Source organism: Phyllostomus hastatus, unplaced genomic scaffold, assembly GCF_019186645.2.
Source record: "Phyllostomus hastatus isolate PE091 unplaced genomic scaffold, TTU_PhHast_1.1 phas_scaffold_60, whole genome shotgun sequence".
NCBI classification, from domain to species: domain Eukaryota; kingdom Metazoa; phylum Chordata; class Mammalia; order Chiroptera; family Phyllostomidae; genus Phyllostomus; species Phyllostomus hastatus.
Genome location: NW_025334038.1, coordinates 2,705,691 through 2,729,819, shown reverse-complemented (window position 1 = coordinate 2,729,819; position 24,129 = coordinate 2,705,691). Strand labels below are relative to the sequence as shown.

Below are 24,129 nucleotides of genomic sequence, written 5' to 3'. Positions count from 1 at the left end.
GGTATACAAACCCATCTACCTAGGAATTAGCACCAGAAGGGCCTAATTTGCTTGTGGGCAGAGGAGGAAGTGGCTGAAAGCCAACCAAGAGCTGAGCAAGTGGCATTGTTTTCTCTTGGGCTCCTCCCCCACATACAGTGCCATAATGCAGTAATGTGTGTTGCCCTGTCCTGGAGAATACCTAGGGCTCTGCCCCTTACTGCATAAAAGGTGCACTGAGACAAGAATACATGGCCCAAATAAAAGAATGGATTAAAGCTCTAGAACAAACACAACCAAGCAACGAAGAGATAGCCAACCTACCTGATGCACAGTTCAAAACACTGATAATCAGGATGCTCACAGAAATGGTTGAGTATGGCCACAAAATAGAGGAAAAAATGAAGGCTATGAAAAGTGAAAAAAAAAAAAAAGGAAAATGTACAGGGAACCAACAGCGAAGGGAAGGAAACCTGGATTCAAATCAACAGCTTGGAGCAGAAGGAAGAAATAAACATTCAACTAGAACAGAATGAAGAAACAAGAATTCAAAAACATGAGGAAAGGCTTAGCAACCTCTGGGACAACCATAAACATTCCAACATCCAAATCATAGGGGCACCAGAAGGAGAAGAGGAAGAGCAAGAAATCAGAAACTTATTTGAAAACATAATGAAGGAGAACTTCCCCAATCTGGCAAAGGAAATAGACTTCCAGGAAGTCTAGGAAGCTCAGAGAGTCCCAAAGAAGTTGGACCCAAGGAAGCATATACCAAGGCACATCATAATTAAATCACCCAAGATTAAAGAGGAGAGAATCTTAAAAGCAGCAAGAGAAGAGCCAGTTACCTACAAGGGAGTGCCCATAGACTACCAGCTCATTTCTCAAAAGAAACCTTGCAGGCAAGAAGGGACTATTCAAAGTCATGAAAGGCAAGGACCTACATCCAAGATTGCTCTATCCAGCAAAGCTTTCATTTAAAATGGAAGGGCAAATAAAGTGCTTCCAGATAAGGTCAAGTTAAAGGAGTTCATCATCCCCAAGACCTTATTATATGAAATGTTAAAGAGACTTATCTAAGAAAAAGAAGATCAAAAATAGGAACAGTAAAATGACAACAAACTCACAACTATCAACAACCAAACCTAAAAAAAAAACAAAACCAAAAACAAAAACGAACTAAGCAAATAACTAGAACAGGAACAGATTCACAGAAATAGAGATCACAGGGAGGGTTATCAGCAGGGAAGCTGAGGGGGGGTGGGGGAATGGGGGAAAAGGTACAGGGAATAAGAAGCCTAAATGGTAGGTACAAAATAGACAGGGGGAGTTTAAGAATAGTGTATGAAATATAGAAGCCAAAGAACTTACATGTATGACCCATGAACATGATATGTTGGGGAAATGATGGTGGGTGGGGAGTATAGGGTGGATGAGAATAAAGGGGAAAAATGGAACAACTGTAAAAGCATAATCAATAAAATATATTTTTTAAAAAGGAAGGAAATTCATCTACATGCTATAACATTAATGAACTTTGAGACCATTTTGAAAAATGAAATAAGCCAATCACAAAAAGACAGATACTATATGATTCCAGTTACATGAAGTACATAGGACAGTTCAATTCACAGAAACAGAAAGCAGAATGATGGGTTCTAGGGGATAACAGAAGGGGAAAACGGAGTTGTTGTTGAATGGGTGTAGGGTTCTAACTATGCAAGATAAAAAGAGTTTTGAAGGTTGATTGTGTAACAAAGTGAATGCACTTGACACTACTGCACTGTACACTTAGAAATAAATAAGATTGTAAAGTTTATGTTATGTGCTTTTGTTACACTAAATGACTGTGAGAAAACAGTATGGAATTTCCTCAGAACACTAAAAATGAAAAACTTTTGACCCAGCAATTCCACTGCTGGGATTATACCCTAAGAATCCCAAATCTCCAATTCAAAAGATTTAAGCATCCCTATGTTCATAGCAGCATTACTTACAATAGCCAAGTGCTGGAAACCTCCTAAGTGCCCATCAGTAAATGAGTGGATAAAAAACTGTGGTATGTTTACACAGTGGAATACTACGCAGAAGAAAGAAGGAACTCCTACCTTTTGCAACAGCATGGATGAAACTGGAGAATTTTATGCTAAGCCAGCACTTTTATTTTATGAAATAAGCCAGTTGGTGAAAGACAAATACTGTATGATCTCATCTGTAAAAGGAATCTAATGAACAAAATGAACTAATGAGAAAATAGAACCAGAAGCATGGAAACATGGAACAAACTGACAGCAACCAGAGAGGAGAGAGAAGGGGGATAAAGGTGGAAAGCAGGGGAAGGGACTAGTCAAAGAACATGTATTAATGACTCATGGACATGGACAATGATGTGGGGATTGACTGTGGGGGTGGGTGGTAGGCTGTGTGGAGGAAAGTAAAGGGAAAAAAATTGGGACAACTGTAATACAATAATAATAATTTTTTTACAAAGATTTTATTTATTTTTTAGAGAGGGAAGGGAGGGAGGGAGAGAGAGGGAGAGAGAGAGAGAGAGAGAGAGAGAGAGAGAGAGAGAGAGAGAGAGAGAGAGAAACATCAATGTGCGGTTACTGGGGGTTATGGCCTGCAACCCAGGAATGTACCCTGGCTGGGAATCGAACCTGGGACACTTTAGTTCCCAGCCTGCACTCAATCCACTGAGCTACGCCAGCCAGGGAATAATACATTTTTAAAAGACTGAACAATATTCCATTGGATGTACACACATTTTGTTTATCCATTCATCAACTGACAGACACTTGAGTTGTTTCAACCTCTTGGCTACTTTAGCTAGTGTTATTATGAACACACACGTACAAGTATTTATTTGAATACCCGTATGGATTTTTTTCTTAATGCAACCCCTCCTGGCCCTTAGATCTGGGAAAACAAAGAAGATAAGTTAAGGGACTGAAAATAAAATTAACATTTAAGTATCAAATTAATATTTTAAGTCTTGATTAGTAATAATAATGTTTAAATTAATAGTATTAAAAACACCTGTATTTAACATATGTTATCTCATGTATTATTATAATTCTAAAGTAGACAACCACTTTATAAACCAGAAAACTGAGGCTCAGAAGGTTAAATAATTTGTTGATGGTCACACAGCCAGTGACCCCAGGTTTCTCTGGCTCCACCCTGCTGTTCTAACTACCTCACTCATCAAACTAGCATTGGAGGTGAGTGAATACATTGCCTTGACAAGTAATTCTTACCAAACTCTCACCTTGGTGAAGTTATCATGTGGAAATTAATGGTACAAAAACCTTGGCTATGTGCACTAGCCCAGAGAAAGAAAGAGTGGGGATGCTCTGGCTTTTTAGGTGTGTGTAGACTGATTCCCAGAATCACCCTAGACCCTTCCTTCCAGCTGATTATCTGGAAGGAAGCTTCCCCTGACATAGTAGGACTGGACACGATCCATGTCACAACTGGACAAAGGTGGGCTACGTACCCAGGACTGGCTGCACCGTGGCTAGGTCTCCTGTCCTCTCTCTGGAGAGTTCCTGCAGGCACTGGTCTTGTTCATCCCTCTGCACACGTAGCACATCACATAGTCGAGGGAGAGCTCCAACCTGCAAATACAAAACCAAGAGTGCTCATCATTGCAACTACGTTGATTCTACCACATAAGGACTTACTGTGGACAGACTGGGGCTACACAATGGGGATTCAAATTCAGGAAGGCAAAGCACAATTTATAGTCCATAGGTGAGGTACAGGCAGTCATTTTTAGGAGGGAGTTCAGAACAACAATCTGCAGCTTGTCCACTGCAAATCTTTCCCATAAATTTACCAAGGCTTCCAAATCCAACAAGCCATTTGTTTTCTGGGCACCTCACTATTAATCTGTAGGAGTTAATGTATTCCATTCCAATTGTGTTTGTTTCAAAAGCATATTGGTCTATATCAAACCAATAGTGGCTACAGGGAGGAACTGAAGAGGAGAGCTGAGGAAAGACTAGCATACAGTCCCAGCTGCCCAGCTCTTCCTAGAGTAGATTTCCGAAGCATGACTCCATTCTTTCATTTGCACCTGAGACTTAAAAAATATGTGAATGCATGAATGAATGAACAACATAACAGAGCACTAAACTGAACTCCTACTTTACTTTCTACCAAATATGGAATTATAATATTATAAATTCTTTTCACATACATTGACTTATTCAACTCTGAAAATAACCCTATAAAACTCACAGCAAAGTGGAAATAGAAGGAACATACTGCAACTTAATAAAGGCCATATATGACAAACACACAGCTAATGTCATATTCAATGGTGAAGAGCTAAAAGTGTTTCCCTTAAGATCAGGATCAAGACAAGGATGTCCTCTTTCAACTTTTATTCAACATAGTGCCGGAAGTCCTAGCCACAGCAATAAGACAAGAAAAAGAAATAAAAAGCATCTAATTTGGAAAGGAAGAAGTAAAATTGTCATTATTTGCAGATGGCATAATACTATACAGAGAGAACCCTAAATATTCCACCAAAAAATTATTAAAACTGATAATAAACTAAGTAAAGTAGCAGCATATAAAATCAATATTCATAAATAGGCTGCATTTTTACATACCAATAACAAACTATCAGAAAGAGAAATTAAGAAAACAATCCCATTTACAATTGTATCAAAAAAATAAAATACTTAGGAATAAATTTAACCAAGAAGGTAAAAGACCTGTACTCAAAAAATTATAATTGAGAAGAAATTGAAAGAGTTACAAATAAATGAAAACAAACAAGCAAGCAAAATATAACCAGAGACGTTGAAATTAAGAACAAATTGATAGTAACCAGAAGGGAGGGGGGAGAGAGATAATGGAGAAAAGAAGGGAAAGGGTCACAAGAACATGGATGAAAGACCCATGGACAAAGCCAAAGGAGTAGGATGAGGGTGGGAGGTGGGGGTGGGCAGGGTAGGGGAAAGTAGTGGTGGGAAAATGGAGACAACTGTATTCAAACATTAATAAAAATGATTAAAAAAGAAAGAAAGAAAACATATACCATGCTCATGGGTAGGAAGAGTAACATTGGTAAAAATGTCTATACTATCCAAAGCAATTTATAGATTTGATGCAATCCATATCAAAATACCAGTGGTATGTTTCCAGAACTAGAACAAGTATATGGAACTACTAAAATTTATATGGAACCACAAAAGACCCCAAATAGCCATAGCAATCTTGAGAAAGAAGAACAAAGTTGGAGGTACCACACTACCTGATATCAAACTATATTACAAGACTATAGTCATCAAAACAACATGGTATTGGCATGAAAACAGACACATAGATCAATGGAACAGAACAGAGTCCAGAAATAAGACCATGCCTATATGGTCAATTAATATATGACAAAGGAAGCAAAAACATACAACAGGGTAAATACAGGCTATTCATTAAATGGTATTGGGAAAATTAGATACATGCAAAAAAACAAAACTAGATCACCTTCTTACACCAAATACAAGAATAAAATCAAAATGGATTAAAGACTTAACTATAACACTCAAAACCATAAAACTCTTAGAAGAAAACATAGGCAGTAAACTCTCAGACATTGCTTTTAGCAATATTTTCTTATATATCTCCTTGGGCAAGATAAACAAAAGAAAACATAAACAAATGGGACTACATTAGACTAAAAATTTTTTGCACAGCAAAGGAAACCATCAACAAAATTTAAACAACCTACCAATTGGGGGAAGATATACACTAATGATAAACTTGATAAAGGGTTATTATCCAAAATTTATAAAGACCTTAACACATATACTTCTTAAAATATACACAAAACCCCCCAAATAATTCAATTAAAAATGGGTAGAGGACCTAAATAGAAGTTTCTCTAAAGAGAGACATACAGATGACCAATAGACATATGAAAAGATGGCACTAATCATCAGATAAATGCACATTAAAACGACAAGAAGAATTAAAACCTCACACCTGTCAGAATGGCTATCATCAATAAATCAACAAACAAGTGTTGCCAGGATGTGGAGTAAGGGGAATACTCATGCATTATTGGTGGGATTGCAAACTGGTGCAACCACTATGGAAAACAATACAGAGGTTCCTTGAAAAACTAACAATAGAATATCTTATGACCCAGCAATTCCACTTCTGGATATTTATCTGAAGAAATCGAAAACACTAATTCAAAAATATATATGAAGCATATTTACAATAACCAAGATATGAAAGCAACCCAAGTGCACATCAGCAGACAATTGGATAAAGTGGTACATATATATATACACAATGAAATATTACTCAGCCAAAAAAAAAGAATGAAATCTTACTATTGCAACAACACAGACCTAGAGGGTATTTTGCTGAATGAAATAAGTCATACAGATAAAGACAAATATCATATGATTTCACTTATATGTAAAAACTAAAGAACAAAATAAATCAGCAAGCAAAACAGAAACAGACTCATAGATACTGAGAACAAACTAATAGTTTCCAGATGGTAGGGAAATTGTGGGCTGTGTAAAAAAGGTGAAGGGATTAAGAAGTACAAATTGGTAGTTACAAAATATTCATGGGGATGTAAAGTACAGCATAAGGAATATAATTAATACTACTGTAATAACTGTGTACAGTGCCACGTGGGTACTAAACTTATGGGGGGAATCCCTCTGTAAATTATATAAATGTTTGACCACTATGCTATACACTTGAAACTAATATAAAATAATATTGGATGTCAACTGTAAGTAAAAATTAAAAATAAAATAAAAAATAACCCATAAAGAGAAACAGAAAGGGCAAGGCCCACAATGGTTAGAGGATATGACCAAGGTTGTCTACCCAGGGACCTCAATTTCACTAACCAACCTTCCAACAGGTAAAAGACCAGGGTTTATACCCTCTTGACAACCAAAAGGTTTCATACTATATGATTACATTTATATAACATTCTTGAAATGACATAATTATAGAAGTGGGGAACATATTAGTTGCTGTCAGGAGTTAAGGAAGGGGTGTGACTATAAGAGAGCACGATGAAGGATCTTTGGGTAAGAGAAATGTTCTGTACCTTGATTGTATCACCATCAATATCATGGATGATCAGTCAAAACCTTGCTCACTTGAAAACACTAAAAGAAAAATAACATTTGTTGTTGTTACCACTGAGATTATTTTGATTGTTATGCAGCATAGCTGACTGACACAGGGTGGGGAATAGATCTTAGAACAGCATCAACGTGAATAGATAGGAAGTGAAGTTTCCCAAAATTGGGTGGCAATTTGCACTGTTGGAGATTGGAGAAAGAGGGTATTCCACAAAGAAGTCTTGAGAGCAATGGAGCAAGATCAGAAATGAGGGAACACCTATAATGAGAACCACTTCTCCAAGGAAAAGTTCAATTTCCTTGCTGTTTTTCCTCTGGGACTATAGCAAAATAATAATCAGGGGACAGTTTAACTTTTTCTTCTCATCCTGCACTTCTTTTTTTTAAGGTGTAGTAAAATGTATATAACATAGAATTTACCATTTTTACCATGTTTAAATATACAATTCAGTGGCATTGAGTACATTTACAATGTTGTACAACCATCATCACTATCCATCTCCAGAATTTTTCAACATCCTAGCAGAAACTCTGTCTCCATTAACCACTAATCCCCATTGCCCTGCCCCCTTCCCCCTGGCAACCTTTCTTCTACTTTCTAACTCTATGAATTTGCCTCTTCTAAGTAGTTCGTGTAAATAGAATCATACAGTATTTGTTCCTTTGGGTCTGGCTTATTTCACACTCATGTTGCAGCATCTATAAGAATTTCATTCATATGTAAGGCTGAAAAATATTCCATTGCATGTATATATCACTTTTTCTTCACCCATTCATCTGGTTATGGTTATGGACACTTGGGTTTCTTCTACCTGTTGGATATTGTGAATAATGTTGTTATGAATATGGGAGTACAAATATCTCTTTGAGTGCCTGTTTCCAATTATTTTAGGTATATACCCAGAAATGAGATTGCTAGATCATATGGCAATACTATGTTTACTTATTTTTCCTATGTTTACTTTTTCAAGGAACCATTGAACTGTTGCCCACAGTAGCTACATCATTTTACACTTTCACCAACAGTGAACAAGGGTTTCAGTTTTTCTTCATCCTCTTCTACTCCTTGTTATTTTTCTGTGTTAATAACAGCCATCCTGACCCTGGCTGGTGTGACTCAATGGATTGAGTGCCAACCTGCGAACCAAAGGGTTGCTGGTTGGATTCCTGGCCTAGAATACATGCTGGCCAAATCCCCAGTAGGGTGTGCACAAGAGGCAATCCCACATTGATGTTTCTCTCCCTCTCTTTCTCCCTTCTCCTCTCTAAAAGTAAATAAAATCTTAAAAAAAAAAAAAACCAGCTACCCTAATGGGTGTGAAGTTGATCAGCCCACATTTCTTTTACCTTCGATCCTTCCATTAAAATTTAATAAATCAAGGTAATTGTTTGCAGTGGTGGTATTCCAACTAAAGAAATGTGTGGTGTCCACTGATGCATGATAGCAAAGTATTCTGCTGGAAAGACTGAGTCCATGGTTTTCAGATGGTGACCAGCATTGAAGGAAGGGGGGCCTCAGGGTTTCCAGGAATGGCTGGGAAGATTGTGTGCTCAGTGGAGCTACCACTTAGTAGGTGCCTGGAATGGAGAATACATGGGGAAGATGCCCCTTATTATCTAAATTAAGCTCAAGAAGGGGGGGAGAGACTGGTATATAGTAGCCATGTGTCTATTTATACACATATTTCTATATACTTATAATATTTAAAAGTATTAAATATAATGTTACTTAAAATTCACAGGGGAAAGAGAAAAGTGAAGATTAAAGAATTGCTAAAATTTATTTAAAAACTTTCACAAAACAAGAGCTACTAGTCCTTAAAACTCCTTTTAAACAGTTTCTTTAATATCAAGTTTGTATAAGTACTTAAAAACTCTACTTGTGCTAGTATAAAGTATTTATAATGAAAAATAGCTGTTCCCTTCCCTAACCTCTACCTGCTCTCCAACAGCAGTCAATTTCAAGTCTTTTTAGCTGTCTGTTCTCATTAGTATCTCCATATTTAAGAATTATATTCTTATCTAGCAATTTCTTGGTTTATTAATTTGAGGCATTATCCAAAACTTTCTATCTGGAAGGTAAAGATTTAAATGTTGTTTTGATCTATCTCCCCAGATATATTCTCTCTCCCATGCATTACATATCCTCTTTTTGATTTAATTTTTAAATGTATGATGTGTATTTATAATGACTTATTTTGACTATGAAATATTGTTCACTGGTGAGTCTAGTCATGTAAAATGATTATGTCTCTTCTTGTACATTTTGTCTTTCCTGAGATCAGTAATTACTTTGTTTTTTTTTTCATTTGATTAGTTTTCTAGGTACAGCTAAATTTTTCAAGTACTCCAGCAGCTCTGTTAGACATCTATCAACAGTTCTTTGTTTTTCCTCTGGAGACCTGTCTCCCACAGTCCTTCTCCCTCTTGCTCCAGTCTGGGCCTGCTGCCTAGCTATGGTTTGGAGTAGCTTCTTCCCAACTCTCCCAGCTGGAGCCTGTTTCCTAGATTCCATGTATTTTTCCGAACTTTCCTTCCTTGTTTGGCAGAAGCACATTCTCTAGTAATGTCTTAAGAAAGTGTACATAGGAGGTTAACTTTTTGAATCTTTGCACGAATGAAAAAGTTTGGGTTCTTTTTAAGATTTTATTTATTTATTTTTTAGAGAGGGGAACGGAGGGAGAAAGAGAGAGAGAGAAACATCAATGTGTGGTTGCCTCTCACATGACCCCCACTGGCCTGCAACCCAGGGATGTGCCCTGACTGGGAATCGAACCTGATTCTTTGGTTCACAGCCTGCGCTCAGTCCACTGAGCTATGCCAGTCAGGGCTGAATGAAAAAGTTTTTATTAATTTGAGAGAACAGTAGGTTGAAAATAATTTTCCTTCCAAATTTTCAAGGCATTTCTCCTTCTCTCTTCTGTGTTGTTGATAAGGAATTTATTTCTGACTCCAAATCTTTTGTATACGACTTTTGCTTTCTTTCTATACGTTTGCTTTCTTTCTAGAAATACTTAGGATTTTTGTTTGTCTTTAGCTATGTTAAAATTTCTTAATGAAATGGTTTTCTTTTTTACTTATTAGTTAGATGTTCAGTGGGCATTTCTATCTGAAGATTTGTGTTTTTAATTTCTGGGAATTTTAAAAACACTGTTATTTCTTTTATTTCCTCCTTTCCTCTTCTCTAGTCTGCCTTCCTAGATTTCGTGCAGGTTGAATAATGAACAACACGGATGGGTCCTCTAATCTTCATTTTGTCTGGGATATTTCCTTGACATCATTTGTTAAGTTTCCAACAAATGTTTTGTCATCATACATTTACTTTCCAAACAGACTTTCTTATTCTCTGATGATTCCTTTTCCATGGCATCCTCATTTGCACACATCCTCTATCTGGCTCCCTTCTAAAAGAAATTTTAAAGAACACAATATTGGTTGTAGTCTTGTGTTTTAAGTTTTTCCTCCTCTTTGCATGGTCTGTTTCTTTTCCTCTGTTTGTTCACTTCCATGTTGAAGGCCTTTGTCAGTGTCATGCTTAACCTTGAGGCACAAAAGTGGCCCTTGGAGCCACTTTGGGCCTGAACTGCCTGTTGACTGGCGGCCTTCACTATAAAATAATTAGGTCAAGAAGGAGCACATGGTCAGGATCTACGGGGTGTTGCTCCCCTGGTCTGGGGCCCTTCTGGGGTGCTATAGGCCAACCATACAGTTTCTCATCAATGTGTATCCCTTCTACACACTGCAGGCATTTAGGTTGTTCTTTTTCCTACACAGCTACCACCACTTCATTCGCTTTCCATTTCCCAAAGATTTCTTGAAAGCTCTGCTTCCCTGTCTCTTGTCTTGTTCTCTTTGACTTTGTGGTTTTAAACTCTTTTGATTATTTTACTGTCACTTTAAGGGCATTCCCAGGGGAGGAGCAGATAAACACATGTGGTTAATCTGCCATTTTTAACTAGATGTCCTAATGTGACATAATGAGAAATATATATTTGCGATATAATAAGAAATATGTATTTGGTCATTGTCCCTGGTTCCTGACCCAGTGCTCCTAAAAGCCTTGTAATTTCTTGAGTGATGGGGTAAGAGGAGTAACTTTTAATATTTGGTCTTAATCCCCAGATTTTGATACAAGAGCTTCTAAGGCCCTTGGAATCTCCAAAGTGACAGGTGATGAGTGACTTCTCATGTGCTAATAAGATGACTGGTGGCTGGAGGCCTGTAGATAGTTTCAGGTTGGAGGCTAGTCACCAGAAAGACCAACCATGTGGTTAGAAGGTTGGAACTTTCAGCCCCATTCTTCCAACCACTTGAATGGAGAGAGAGGCCAGAGACTGAGTTAATCAATAATGAGAAATGATTTCATCAATCATGCCTATATAATGAAACCTCCATGAACAAACACCCTAAACAATAGGGTTTGGAGGGCTTCCAGGTTGGTGACCACATCAAGGTGCTGGGAGGGTGGCACATCCAGAAAAGGGCATAGGAGCTCCATGTGCCCCCTTCCTTGCCCTATGCATCTCTTCAACTCAGCTGTCCCTGAGTTGTAAGTTTTAAAATAAACCAGTAATAGTAAGTAAATGACTTTCCTGAATTCTGTGAGTTGTTCTAGTGAATTAATGAACCTGAGGAGGTTCATGGGAACCCCCAGTTTATAGCCAGTTGGTCAGAAGTACAGGTGGCCCAGATTTGTGATTGGTGTCTGAAGTAGGAGCAGTCTCATGGGACTGAGTCCTTACCTCTGGTGTCTGTGCTAACTTCAGATGGTTAGAGTCAGAATTGAATTAAATTGTTAGGCACCTGGATGATGTCTGGAAGGTCGAATAATTGCTTGTCAGTGTGAAGAAAAAATTCTCATATACTTAGTCCTGGCTGGTGTGGCTCAGTGGATTGAGCATTGGTCTGAAAACCAAAGGGTTGTCAGTTCGAATCCCAGTCAGGGTACACGCCTGGGTTGTGGGCCAAACCCCCAGTAGGGAGTGTGTGAGAGGCAACTACACATTGATGTGTCTCTCCCTCTTTCTCTCTCCCTTCCCCTCTGTCTAAATATAAATAAATAAAATCTTTTTTAAAAAAATCTCATATATTTGGTGTTACAGTGAACTGTTTTGAGCAGAAAATACCAAAGTAGTTGGTACCAAGAAGGTAGTTCTGTTTGGTAGTAAAAACAGCACCTAAGCCCTCAGTACCTTTAAAAATATGTACTCCCATCCTGGCTGGTGTGGCTCAGTGGATTCAGTGCTGAACTGAGAACCAAAGGGTCACTGGTTCTATTCCTAGTTGGGCTCATGCCAGGGTTGCAGCCCAGGTCCCTACTGGGGGGTGCTTGAGAGGCAACTATACACTGATGTTTCTCTCCATCTCTTTATCCCTCCCCTCTCTAAAAATTAATAAATAAAATCATTTAAAAATATATATGTACTCCCCATAATTTAAAAAAGGGATTGTCAGAAAAAATTACTAAATGGTGCTTTTCTTTATTATTTAAATTAACAAAAAACATACATATATTTTCCTCTTCAGTTTCAGAGTTTAAGTCCAAGCCACCTTTACATCTAATGTTTTTAAAATATTGCTAAAATCATGTCAGAGTTTTTTAAATACTTGGACCACAAAATTTTTCACATAATCTTGTCTTTTCCTGGAATTTTAAGTTGACTTTTTTTCTTGTTGATCACAAAATTCATAGGTCTTCACCACACCAATATATATATCATAGTTGTACTCCCAGGTTCTGAATAGAACCACGCTGGGTAACACTGCCAACTGGCTTCTCTGGGACTTGCCCCAAGAGTCCTTTGATTTTCTAAACTACCATAAATTCTCTTTGGTTTATTGCAGAACTATGGAATCAATATCTGTCCATGGTCATCCTGGGTAAATTCCATTTTTGAACCCATATTTTAGATTTAGTTTTGGTTTTGCTAGGGGATAACTCACAAGTGTTTTGTTGTTGTTGCCACTTTGTTATTGTTTTTAGAGAAGGCACTTAAGTTATAAGCTTTCTGAGATCTTGTACATCTAATAGTGTTTCTGGTAGGCAGTGACTCAGCACCCAGTCATGGCTGGCCTGCTATAGAGTACAGGTTCACACTTGTTGGTTGATGATTTGTGACTTGCTTCCAACAACCGCTTCTTTGGGGGAGTTTCTTAGATGGTAGACATACTTTGAGATGTCTTCTCTGCCTTTTAGCCAATGACTCCCTCCATTCCCATCCCAGAAAAGACCTCCTCATTGCAGGGTAGGTTGGTTTATGCTGTGAGGTCCCGTCTCACTGATCAGACCAAGAGAGAAAACCTCACCCAGCTTAAGACAATCTGCTGCCCTCTCCTGGATATTTGCCATTGGAATTGGAAGTAACATCCATCTCTCTAATTACTGAAGCATGTAAACTTCGAAGCTACGGAGCAGCCATTTTTTAACCTAAATAAAGCAACAGAAAAGTCCAGTCTGCAAAGAAAGAGAGAGAACAATAAAGGAAACCCCAAAGTAAGTGAGGAAAGATGTCAAAAGACAGTTCTGTAAGCTATTTTAGAGTTTAACTTTAGATTCAAATCTGAAAAGGTAAAATCTGGAAGGAGGCATAATAAAATCCTATTAAATTCTGAAGAAGGTAAAGCGGTTCAACATCACTTTGCTTATCACATTTTATAATATAATTACTTGCTTGCCAACTTGAGACAGAAAAGATATGGTTTCAAGGAGGAACATAAAGGAAATGCTAGTCTAGTTTATACAATGAGAAATAAGAAGAGGAACTCACTATCCTACACCCAGTTAAAAACACAAAACTTCAGCAAACTTTTATTGGGCACCTACTGTATGCCCAGCAATCTGCTCATCACTATGGACACAAAGGTAATAGGGACATGGCTCCTGCTCTTGAAGCTCACCAACTCCAAGGAGGTCCAGGGAGGCTAATGATAGGAATGTATGGTGAAGGCAGTGGCCAGATTATGATGGACCAAAAGTGGCAGCAGAGGACTCCCAGGAGATGGCTCTGCCATTTAGGCAATAAGTGAGGAAGAATTGTTATACTCAGAGTAGCAATAGCCCACAAAGAAGAGGACTAGTGGTGATAGTGAGTAGGCAGATTCTGCAGGAGTTGCACTGAGTATAGTGGTGAGGAGAGGGTGGTTCCCATGAGTCTGCTTTGGGTGCTTTGACAGTTTCAAGAAATGAGAAACAGACAGGCTTAGAAGTTGGGGTAAGATAATTTGGGTTGAGGAAGATTAGATTTATGACATAGTGGGGTTGCCAAGGAAGACAATACAGTAAGAGCAAATATAAAAGACAGAGTCTGGGAAAATTCTTTTCAGAGGCTGAGAAAACTAAGGAACAGCAGGAGAGGCAGGATGGGAACCAGGAGACTGAAAAAGGCAGAAGCAAAGGGAGGGGAAACAAAAAAAGGAAGGAGGGTACTGGCATTGAATGCCTCCAAGAGGCTGAGTCCCATGTTCCACTTTGCCCAGGACAGTCCACGCGTATGTCTGCTGTCCCAATGTCATTATTCATAATGTTGCATCTCTCTCGTAAACTACGTGATTGCCCTAGGTAGGATCAGGACTGAAACGTGTGTAGGGAATGTGGTAAAATGAAGCACTGGTGAGACTGATTTCAGTGGCTGGTGGAGAGGAAGTCAGATTGCAGAAGGCTTAGGAATGAGTGGAAGTAGGAGCAATGATAGCAGACACTACTTCCAAGAAGCTGGCCATCAGGGAGCAGAGGTGGAACTGTGGTTAAAAGGGCCCAGAGTGCAGAGGGAGGGCTCTTTACCACCTGGGCTGGACAGACTTGGGCAACTTGACCAGCTGATGGAAACAACCAATCAAGAGGAAGATGGTAAAGATTGGACACAATGGCTGCATTGTGTATTCTCAGGACAGAAGTCACTAAAAATGGTGGGGCAGAAATCAGCAGCACAGGTATAGGGACTGGCTGTGGGCAGGAGTAGAGCCTCTATTTCACTCAGATGGTGTTATGAACAGAATGTTTGTGTCTCCCCAAAATTTGTATATTGAACCCCTAACCCCTTGTGTGGCTATACTTTGAGATGGGGTCTGTAAGGAGGCAATTAAGGTCAAATGAGGTCATAAAAGGGGGGGCCTTGACTTGATAGGATTAATGTCCTTCTAAGAAGAGACAACAAATGCTCAGTGTTTATCTCTCTGCACCCACCCAGAGGAAAGGCCATGTGAGGACAAAGCAGCTATCTGCAAGCCCGGAGTCGGGCTCTCACCAGAACCCTACCACACTGGCCTTTGATCTCAGACTTCCAGTATCCAAAAATGTGAGAAATATATGCCTATTGTTTCAGCCCCCTAGTCTGCAGTGTTTTGTTATGGCAGCTCAAGCTGACTGAGAAAGATACGAAAGAAAAGGACAGTAGGGTATAATTTATGCACACCTATAAGATATTGGTCAGAGGAAGTTCGTCCATGTAGTCTTGACTCTCAGAAAATGGGAGACAAACCAGTGTGGTGCAAATGAAAATGGAGGTGGTAAGGTTAGGAATTTGAAGAGGCACATAGACATCAGGGAGATCCTCTGAGAGCCAGGGGAGAGGGAAATGATGTTGGACACGTGGGGATTCTGAAGAGGACTGTGGAAAATTCAGGGATCCTGGCAGCACAATGGGATGGGACCACAGGAGACAATCAACCAAGGATGTCCCCTCTGCAAATGCCCCTTGGAATCTTTCAGACACAGAATGATGAGGCTGGGTGGGCCCCAGAATATTCTTATTCTCTTAAATCCACATGAATGTTGAGCAGTCCTCTGCTTGTAATGTAAGTAAGTAGATAGGATCTAAGTGTTAGGGGTTTTACCTTGGGCTACAAGCTGTCCCAGAGCCTGAGTGAAGGTCAGTGGTGAGAAACCTCAGCTTACTAAGGGCAAGGAAGCAGGGACCAAATCAAGGATCACTGGAGGGGGCTGATCTGAATGTTAAGTCTGGCCTTTCAACAGGAGTGCCAAGAAGAGAGCTATGTCCTCCTTTGACATGGGAGGTAACAATGGGGTGGGGATAATGGGGACAAGGAGGAGGGACAGGAGCTCAATGGGAATGGCAAAAAGGTGATGCTAAAGCCGAGAGGACTCCACGAAGCAGTCTGGGAAGTGCATCTACCTTCATTTTGTTTGCTTTTGTAACCCCAAGCTCCTCTCTGTCTCCTTCAGTAAAATGCTGTGTGTACTTCAGTGTTTGTTTTATATTTTATAAAGCACTTAGATTAAACTGAATTTAATGTCATTTTGAGGCTTGGGAGAGAATATTACAATAGCACCTTGGGCACCAGAAACCAGAGCAGGCCTCTCTATAGGAGCAGATGCATATGCTGGTTTAGAACACCTGGGTTTCAGTCCTCACACCACCACATCCAGCTGAGTGACCCAAGCAAATGGCTTCAGTGTCTTCATCTGCACTGGCCTGGAGGTGCTGAGTGTTGAGAGAATTAAATCAGGTGCTGCCAGGAATGACTTAGCATACTGTCTAGTGTGAAATAAGCACTCAATAAGGAAAGTCTTTATCATCATCATCATTCACATTAATTTAGGGATAGTAAAAATTTTAAAAGGAATCCACAATACTTCCTCAGAAAATCAGAAGGTTATTTTTGGGTATACAAAAATCCCACTGACCCTCTGAAAAGTTATCAATATCCAGCTCCTCAAGTGGCCTTTGCAGGCTTTCCTAAAATTCTGCTCATGGAGCCAGTCAGTCCCCAGATCCAGAGGCACTACAGGAAGAGGCAGGCACCACCATGTGCTGGAGGCTTCTATGTGCCAGACCCTATATGTGGAGTTTTTATGTTTCTGAGCTGTCAAGTGAGGAGTGATAGATAGAGGAGGGGGGAAAGTGGGAAGGGAAGATGTAAAAGGATCAAGGAAGCCATTGCCTGCAAAAGTCGTTTTATCTGGTTTGGAAATGGATTTCATGAGGTACACCTGCTTCTGTCCTCCAACTCAGATTCCCTGTCACCAACCTCACTTCCTTGAGTCCAACATGCAATTAACACCTATTATTAGCCCTATTAATGCATCTCCCCAAAAACATGACAACCTTTAAGGCAATGGTTCTCAACCAGGGATAATTTTGCCCTCCCTGCCACCCAGAGGACATTTGGAAATGTATGAAGACATTTGTGTTGACACAACTTGGAAATATGTTTCTCCTGGGTAGAGGCCAGGAATGCTACCAGACACCATATAATGCACAGGACACACAACAAAGAATAATCCAGTCCCCTTTCTCCACCCTGTTCCCATTATCCCCAACCCATTAGTTCAACCCATGCCAAGGGAGGATATAGCTCTCTTCCTGGCAACCCTTGTTGAAAGCCCAGACTTAAGATCCAAGATTATAGTTTCAAAGTTAAGAAACAGTGATTGAGAAAAAAGTAGTCCCACACACCCCACTTAACTCACTGTGATTATCAAGTTGGCAGTTTGCCAGATGTCCTGGATTAAACAGCCCTACCTTGAATGATTAATTTTCCTTTGCTTGACACATTTTGTAAGTAATGATCGCTTCCAAGATGTTATTCTTCATTGCTTGTTGCTATATGAAACTACCACAGTTTAAGACAATCCCTATAGACGTCATCATCATTTCTTTCATTCATTCATTTACTCACTCATTCATTCATTCAACACATGATCATTGAGCTCTCTCTTACACCATATGGGGGAAGAGGGGAGGATGGAAGTGCTGGTGACTAATTACAACACTGTCCCAGGTGAAATTCCTCATGACATAAACACATTGGAGTGGAGTTAGTAAAGGAAAGTGTGGTCAGGGTTTCCTTTAGCAATCTCAGAACACTGTCCCCATCATCACTTTTTGGTTTCCACTTTCAAGGTTCCCTCCTGGTACCTCCTCCCTGTCTGGAAAGGAAAGGGAGGAAGGGGTAGTGACAAGCAATTTGGCCTTAATAACCTCCCGTGAGGACGGTGCCTATGTTCTTATTCAAGGAGAGACCCAAATGAATAAAACAACTGTTTGAATATCCTTAAATTTCAAAATCAAATGTCTGACCATTCAGTCACACAGAAGGAAAATGGGGTTTCATAGGGAATGGCAAAACGTGAATCAAAGTAGACCAATTCCACTCCTATTTGTTAAAGGAGCTCTCTGCCAAGAAGTATGAGTCTTTAAGTCAGGATAAGCCTATAAAATAATCGGAGGACCAAGACTTACAGGAAACTATCTGGTAATACAATAGAAGGCAGTACCAGTGAATGCATGAAAATTACATATAAGGACAAGGGATGTAATTGGCAGAACACTGGGTAGTTGGAAATCAAGAGATCTGGGTTGTAGTCCCAGCTTTACCACTAACTTGCAGATTTGGGGCAGGTCCCTTCTCTCTGTAGTCTCCAGTTTGTTCATCTGTAAAATGAGGGAACCAGATCATAATGTAGCATCCTTCCAAGGTACACTGAGACAAGTGAAGGCTCTCTTTTCCCCCTCTGCTTATTCTTGGATAACATGGGGGTCCCTTTGAGACAAAAATGTAGGTTGAACCTCCAACCTCTTGATTTTTTCAGACAACTTCAGGAGTACTGCAGATACTTGAGAAGTCATGAAGAGGAAACTATTGCCTCTCCCATCCCCAGGCACTGAATATCAGCATCCCTCTAGGTTACATTTGGCTTTGAATTGTCCCCAGTTCCCCAGGTGGCTTTTCCCCAAATTGGGAGTTCAAACTAATGAGTGGGTGCTGTTGCTCTAGCACCTTCCAACACCAACATTGAGAAGAGGCTCGAATGTTATCAAGGAGGTGGGAATAAGATCCCCAAATTCCACTCTTTCCAAACTACTGTTGCCGGAATGTCATGGACCTGCTGGGATGATGGGCATCTACTGCTTGTTAACACTCCCATCAGCTCTAAGAGCTGAGGTTTGTCTTATGATCAAACAGAGGAGGACTATAGGAGGGTAAGGTTACTGGACACCAAGAAGGACTCGCCCAGGACAGAGATTGAAGACTCAAAATTGGGTCCCCAAGTGCTTTCCCTGGGGTATTTCTTAAGACAGAGGTCTTGGTGGCCTGTCTGGAATGTTAGTGAAAAGCAGTATGGTAGTTATGGAATCTGTACCCCTCACTCCCCACCCTTACTGCCTCCCTATTCCTTCCATTCAGCCCATCTGGGCGCAGCCACTCCCTCCCTCACAAATCCCACAGGGAGAAGCCTGTGATTCCCAGGAGTTTCTGTGGGAAAGAAATCTCAGCTACAGACTCTGCTGCCTTCTCTTTTCTTTTCCAGCTCCTCCCTGGACCTGGTTTGTGGAAACCAACTGCTCCCAGGAGTCCTCAGGCATGCAGACATTAGGGAGCGGAATCCCACAAGAGAGAGGGGGCAGGGAGCTACAAACGGTCCCATCCCAAATCTGAAAGCTGCGGGCGGACTTTCTGAGGTTTTCCTATGCGCAGCCCGGTTGTGTAAAAATGTCAAGGCTCTGGGCAGATGAATGTGGGTTCCAACTTTCTTCTCTTGGGGGCAATATTTTTTTGTCTTTCCAATTCTCAACTTTCTTGTCGGTAAAGTGAGGGTGATAATATCAACCTCGTAAGGAGGTTATGAGGCTTCAGTAAAATAATGGGAGCAAAGTGCCCTGCTCACAGCAGGCACCTCCAGGGACAGCTCCAGAATTTCTGCCTAGGTATGTCTTAGAGGCTCAGTCCAGGGGTCCACAGAAAGGGTGGGGTGGAGCACAGGGGTTCGTTTGAGAGCTGCCTTCGGGCGCACATGTGTTATTTGAGGGTAGGGGGCCCTCTGGATTGAAGTTGATAGAGATTATTGATGAGGAGAACGGAATTAAGGTTTTTCACACCTTAGTGGAAGACATGGAGGTGTTCCCCACTATCCCAATCACGCCTGGACCCGAAGGAGGGTCCCTGCCCGCGGAGGGGCGCGGTACTCACAGTGTGCGCAGCGCCGGTAAGCAGCAGCAACAGCCACAGCGACAGCGGCGGCGGGCGGGGGTTCATGGTGCCCGGTGCTCTCCCTGCGCGCTCCCCGACGGCCTCTCACCTGAACACACCGCCCACTCCGGAGCTCAGGGCCCCCCGCAGAGTCCGGGGCCCCAGCTGGCCGCAGCGCTCGGAGGAGCCATGGCTGGTCTACACAACCCACGACGGTCCCCGGACTACACCTTCTTGGACTAGGTGGCCGCGCTCATTGATGAGGACGAGGTGCTGTCTGCACTTCTCCACCCAGCTTGACTGGCCGGGAGCAGGCCTGATGGTTGGCTGACAACGGAGGAGGCGGAGTGAGGGTGTGGGGACCTGGAGCTGGCTCACGCAGGCTTGGCAGGGTAAGGGGGGGGGGGGCGGGGGGGGGAGCGGAGGGGCGGGGCGGGCGGAGGGGACCCGGAGAGGGCTTAGCCCTTGAGGCTACAGCACCCTCAATTACGTAAAAGAGCACTCAGCTCTGCCATAACCTTGCTGCGCTTAGACGGGCAACCTGTGCCACCTTTTTGAACCTCATGCCTAGTGACACAATAATACCCACCCTCGGGATGAAAGAAGGTTTTGCTAGTTCCTGTGCAACAGCAGGTGCCCGGTCAATGCCTGTTGCATCTAGTCAGTGGAGCAGGTTTTCACTTTATTTTTCTTCACTGTTAAAGTTATACTGGCTCACTCTGGAAAGTTTCACTACGATGAATACCATCACCCAAGAAAGCCTTTGATGATGAAGACCATCTGGTCCACCTGGGCATTTGGGGCTGTGCTGAAGATGGGAGACTTCGTATTTCCTGGTCTCCCTGGAGGCTATTTAAACATCAGGCAGATATTCCCAGTAGCCTGCTCAACCCGAGTCTCCAGTGCACAGATGTTCTGGAGGCTGGCCTTGTGCTGCTCAGTAGAAGATACCCTCAAATGGCTCTTGTGCACTCAATTTTACCTCCTCTGTAGTGGTACCCACTCCCTTTCCTCTCATCTCTCTATCTTGACCTTTCCTGGGGCACTTTAAATACATCAGCTTATTGAATCCCGACCCCCCAAACCCGGGGGTGATATTATACTGGTTTGACAGAGGAGAGCAGAGACTGGAGGAGGATCAATGGATGTTCAGGTACATGAAACTCAGAAGGTCAGATGGGAGAGCCTGGAACTGTACTTCAGTGACTGATCTGATTCTCTGTGACTGACCTCTAGTCAGATTGCTGAACCACTATTAACGTAGATGCTGTGGCCCTCAGCAGCCTTCCTACATGAAGAGGCGATTTATAAGGTGAGGTTGGTAAACCACAGCAGATAGAAAAGGTGAGAAAATAATTTAAGCTTCCTGGTCCACAGTCAAGACTCAGTTAATGTGAATCTAAAGTTTACATAACCAAAAATTCACTTTTAGGAACTTTCATTATAGAAATACTCACCCAAGAGCCCACTTAAAATTGCACAAGGATGTTTATGGAAGCACCATCACAGGAACAGAAAACAGGGTATAATGTTATGTGAAAAGGGAACACTTAGTCTTACCCTTGAAGTTTTCTTCCTTATGGAGAACAACCATGAGAATAATCCTCCCCACCTATCTAGCAATCTCATTAATGTCCCTCCTCCCAACATAAACACACACACACACACACACACACGACCAGCTTTACATGACTAATGCATTTGGGATAAGGACTGGCATGAGATTGTGGCATAAGCCAGGCTTTCCTTGGTGGCCAAGGCTCTGACTGTGTTGGTCCAGTAACACCAGTGGCAGGGTGGTGGTCTATCTAATTGTGGGATTTGCTACTAGAAAAGCTACTCACCCACAAGTATAAACCGCATTCTCCAAGACCAACATCATCACTAATAAAAGTGATCGTTGCCCTGTCTGTCTTCATCGTATTTCTCAATTGGTTTGAGATTTAGACTGGAAACAAATGTTACATGCTGGGCCCCACTTAAACTCCAACATCCTAAATGTGCACCAGAAAGTGCATGTGGTAAAGACTTGCAATTTTTACTGTATAGACTTCTCTGTTGCTTGAATATTTTCTGTAGCCACTATACGTATTGTGGGGTTTGGGGTTTTTTGATGGAAAGAAATAAGAAAACAATATAAAAATGCAATTTGTGTTCTATACCAGAACCTCATGATCTTAACTGAAGAAGCAAAACATTTGTTTTGGGCAATTTAATCAATTTCTGGCCTGTGGCAAGCCATTCATTCTTCCTTAAATGGGAGACTGCCTCTCAGAGCATGAAAAAAGGTCTGAAGTGCTCTGTGAGAATCCCTTTTAGAAGCCTTGGATGCAACAGTGGCTTTGTAAACCCCACCTGAGAGAACAGTTTCATAACAGATGTGAGGGAAAGAGGTAGGGAGCTAACAACATATTTAATAACCTGTCATGTGTGAGGGAGACTTGTAGGGCGTATTGTCATGTCAAATCTTCCAAGACTACAAAAGAGAAAATTCCTTTCCTTGATTTATAGGATGAAAACTTGAGGCTTGGGAAAGATAAGCACTTGCCCCCAACAATACAGCTAAAAGGGGGTGGGGCCAAGATTTGAACCCAGGATGTGGTCCAAAGCCCATGCCCTTTGCACTGTACTAGGATTCCTTTCAATCACAAAGATGACTTCCTTAACCCTAGGGCTTCTGTAGCTCTTTTGCACACATCATCTCATTTGATTCTCAAAACAAATCTGTGGGTTAGGTAGGACTACCAGTCAGTGGGTGACAGAGGAGGTTGCAACCATTGCTCACATGGTTTAATTGAAAGGAGTTTAATAACAGGACTGTGTGCAGAGGTGTGGCAGGGTTAAGAGAACCAACAAGAGAGAATGAGGAGCCAGGGATTAGTGTCAATGGGTGTGAAGAGTGACAAAAATGCCCTCTTGACCAAACTTTACTCAGGCTCCTCTGAGTCTTCTTCTTGGCCCTGTCTGTCTTCAGCCTGCCTAGTGCAGTCTCAGCAAGAATCCTGCCATCAGTTTTGTAAGAATCCACCCTCCCCCTACTTTTGATATCTGATCACCCTTCATGTCTGATCAAGCTCACCATCCCTCACCTTTGATGTCTAAATCCTGTCAGTTTAGCAAGAATCCACCTATCCTTGATGTGTCCTGTTAGTCATCTTCCTTCCACTGACCCCTTTACCTGATTCTTATCTTTAAATCCCCACTCATCCTTTTTTTGTATTCCAAGTTGAGTTAAATCTTCCTCCTCTATTGTAACTGTCTTGAATAAAGTCTTCCTTTATTAAATTATGGGATGAAATCTTAGCATTTTAACAAGTGTCAGAAAAATGTTTTCTTTAATAAACAACAGGGAGAGAAAGCAGTTTCCCAGAAAATGGCAAGAGCTCCCCTTGGGAAGGAAGCCACCCATATGAACTTAACTATAGAGGAATGCAGCCACAGTCAAAACCATGGCCTGGCATTGGCATCAGGTAGTGGGATACGTGCTTTGACCTCTCTCTTCTCCTATCCACTGGTCTCTTGGCATTGTCTTCCATTGGTTGAACCAACCCAAAGCCAGAGACAAAGCAGACATATAGGGAGTGAAGGGGCAGGGAGAAACTATCCATACAGTTTAATCTCCTGGGTGGAGAAGTTTGAAACTGGATTTGGAAGGGAAGAAGCAAAAGGAGAATAAACCCTCTTGGAAACATCATTAAGCCATTTAAAACAGAAAGAAACAGATCTGATGAGGCTATTACTCAAGATTACACAGCTAAAAGGTAGGATTACTGGTACTGAGACTCTGGTCTTTTGATTCACAGCCCTAAATTGTTTCCATCACTCTTAAACCCATTATTCCAAAATCTAGCAATGAAAACCCAGTGATTACTTATTATCATTTCACAGTTCTGGGCTCAGTTCAGGTAGTTCTCATTTGCGGTCTCTCACATGGTCACATAAGTAGTGTCTGGGACCAGAGACACCCCAAGATATGGTCACCTAAGTATCTGGGACTAGGCAGGAAGACTCACGTGTCTGGGGCTGGAGCAGCTAGGGGCTGTCGGCCGTCTCCCCCCATGTCTTCCCCTATCCCTTTGTTACAGCC

General features: G+C 41.3%; 1 protein-coding gene across 4 annotated transcripts in view; it reads right to left on the bottom strand.

Moving 5' to 3' along the window:
* Positions 1-20,327, bottom strand: part of SCTR (secretin receptor) — a 73,927-nt gene extending 53,600 nt beyond the window's left edge. For 3 of the 4 annotated variants that reach the window (XM_045825993.1, XM_045825994.1, XM_045825995.1), the window contains exons 1-2: positions 20,043-20,327; positions 3,479-3,599 (exon numbers count right to left, since the gene is read on the bottom strand). In XM_045825993.1, coding sequence (XP_045681949.1) covers positions 3,479-3,599; positions 20,043-20,108 — 187 coding nt within the window. In that variant the 5' untranslated portion in view covers positions 20,109-20,327. Of the gene's footprint in view, positions 1-3,478; positions 3,600-7,075; positions 7,137-20,042 lie in introns of all 4 variants that reach the window. The other variant, XM_045825996.1, reaches the window with a different exon arrangement.
* Positions 20,328-24,129: the final 3,802 nt, after the last annotated feature.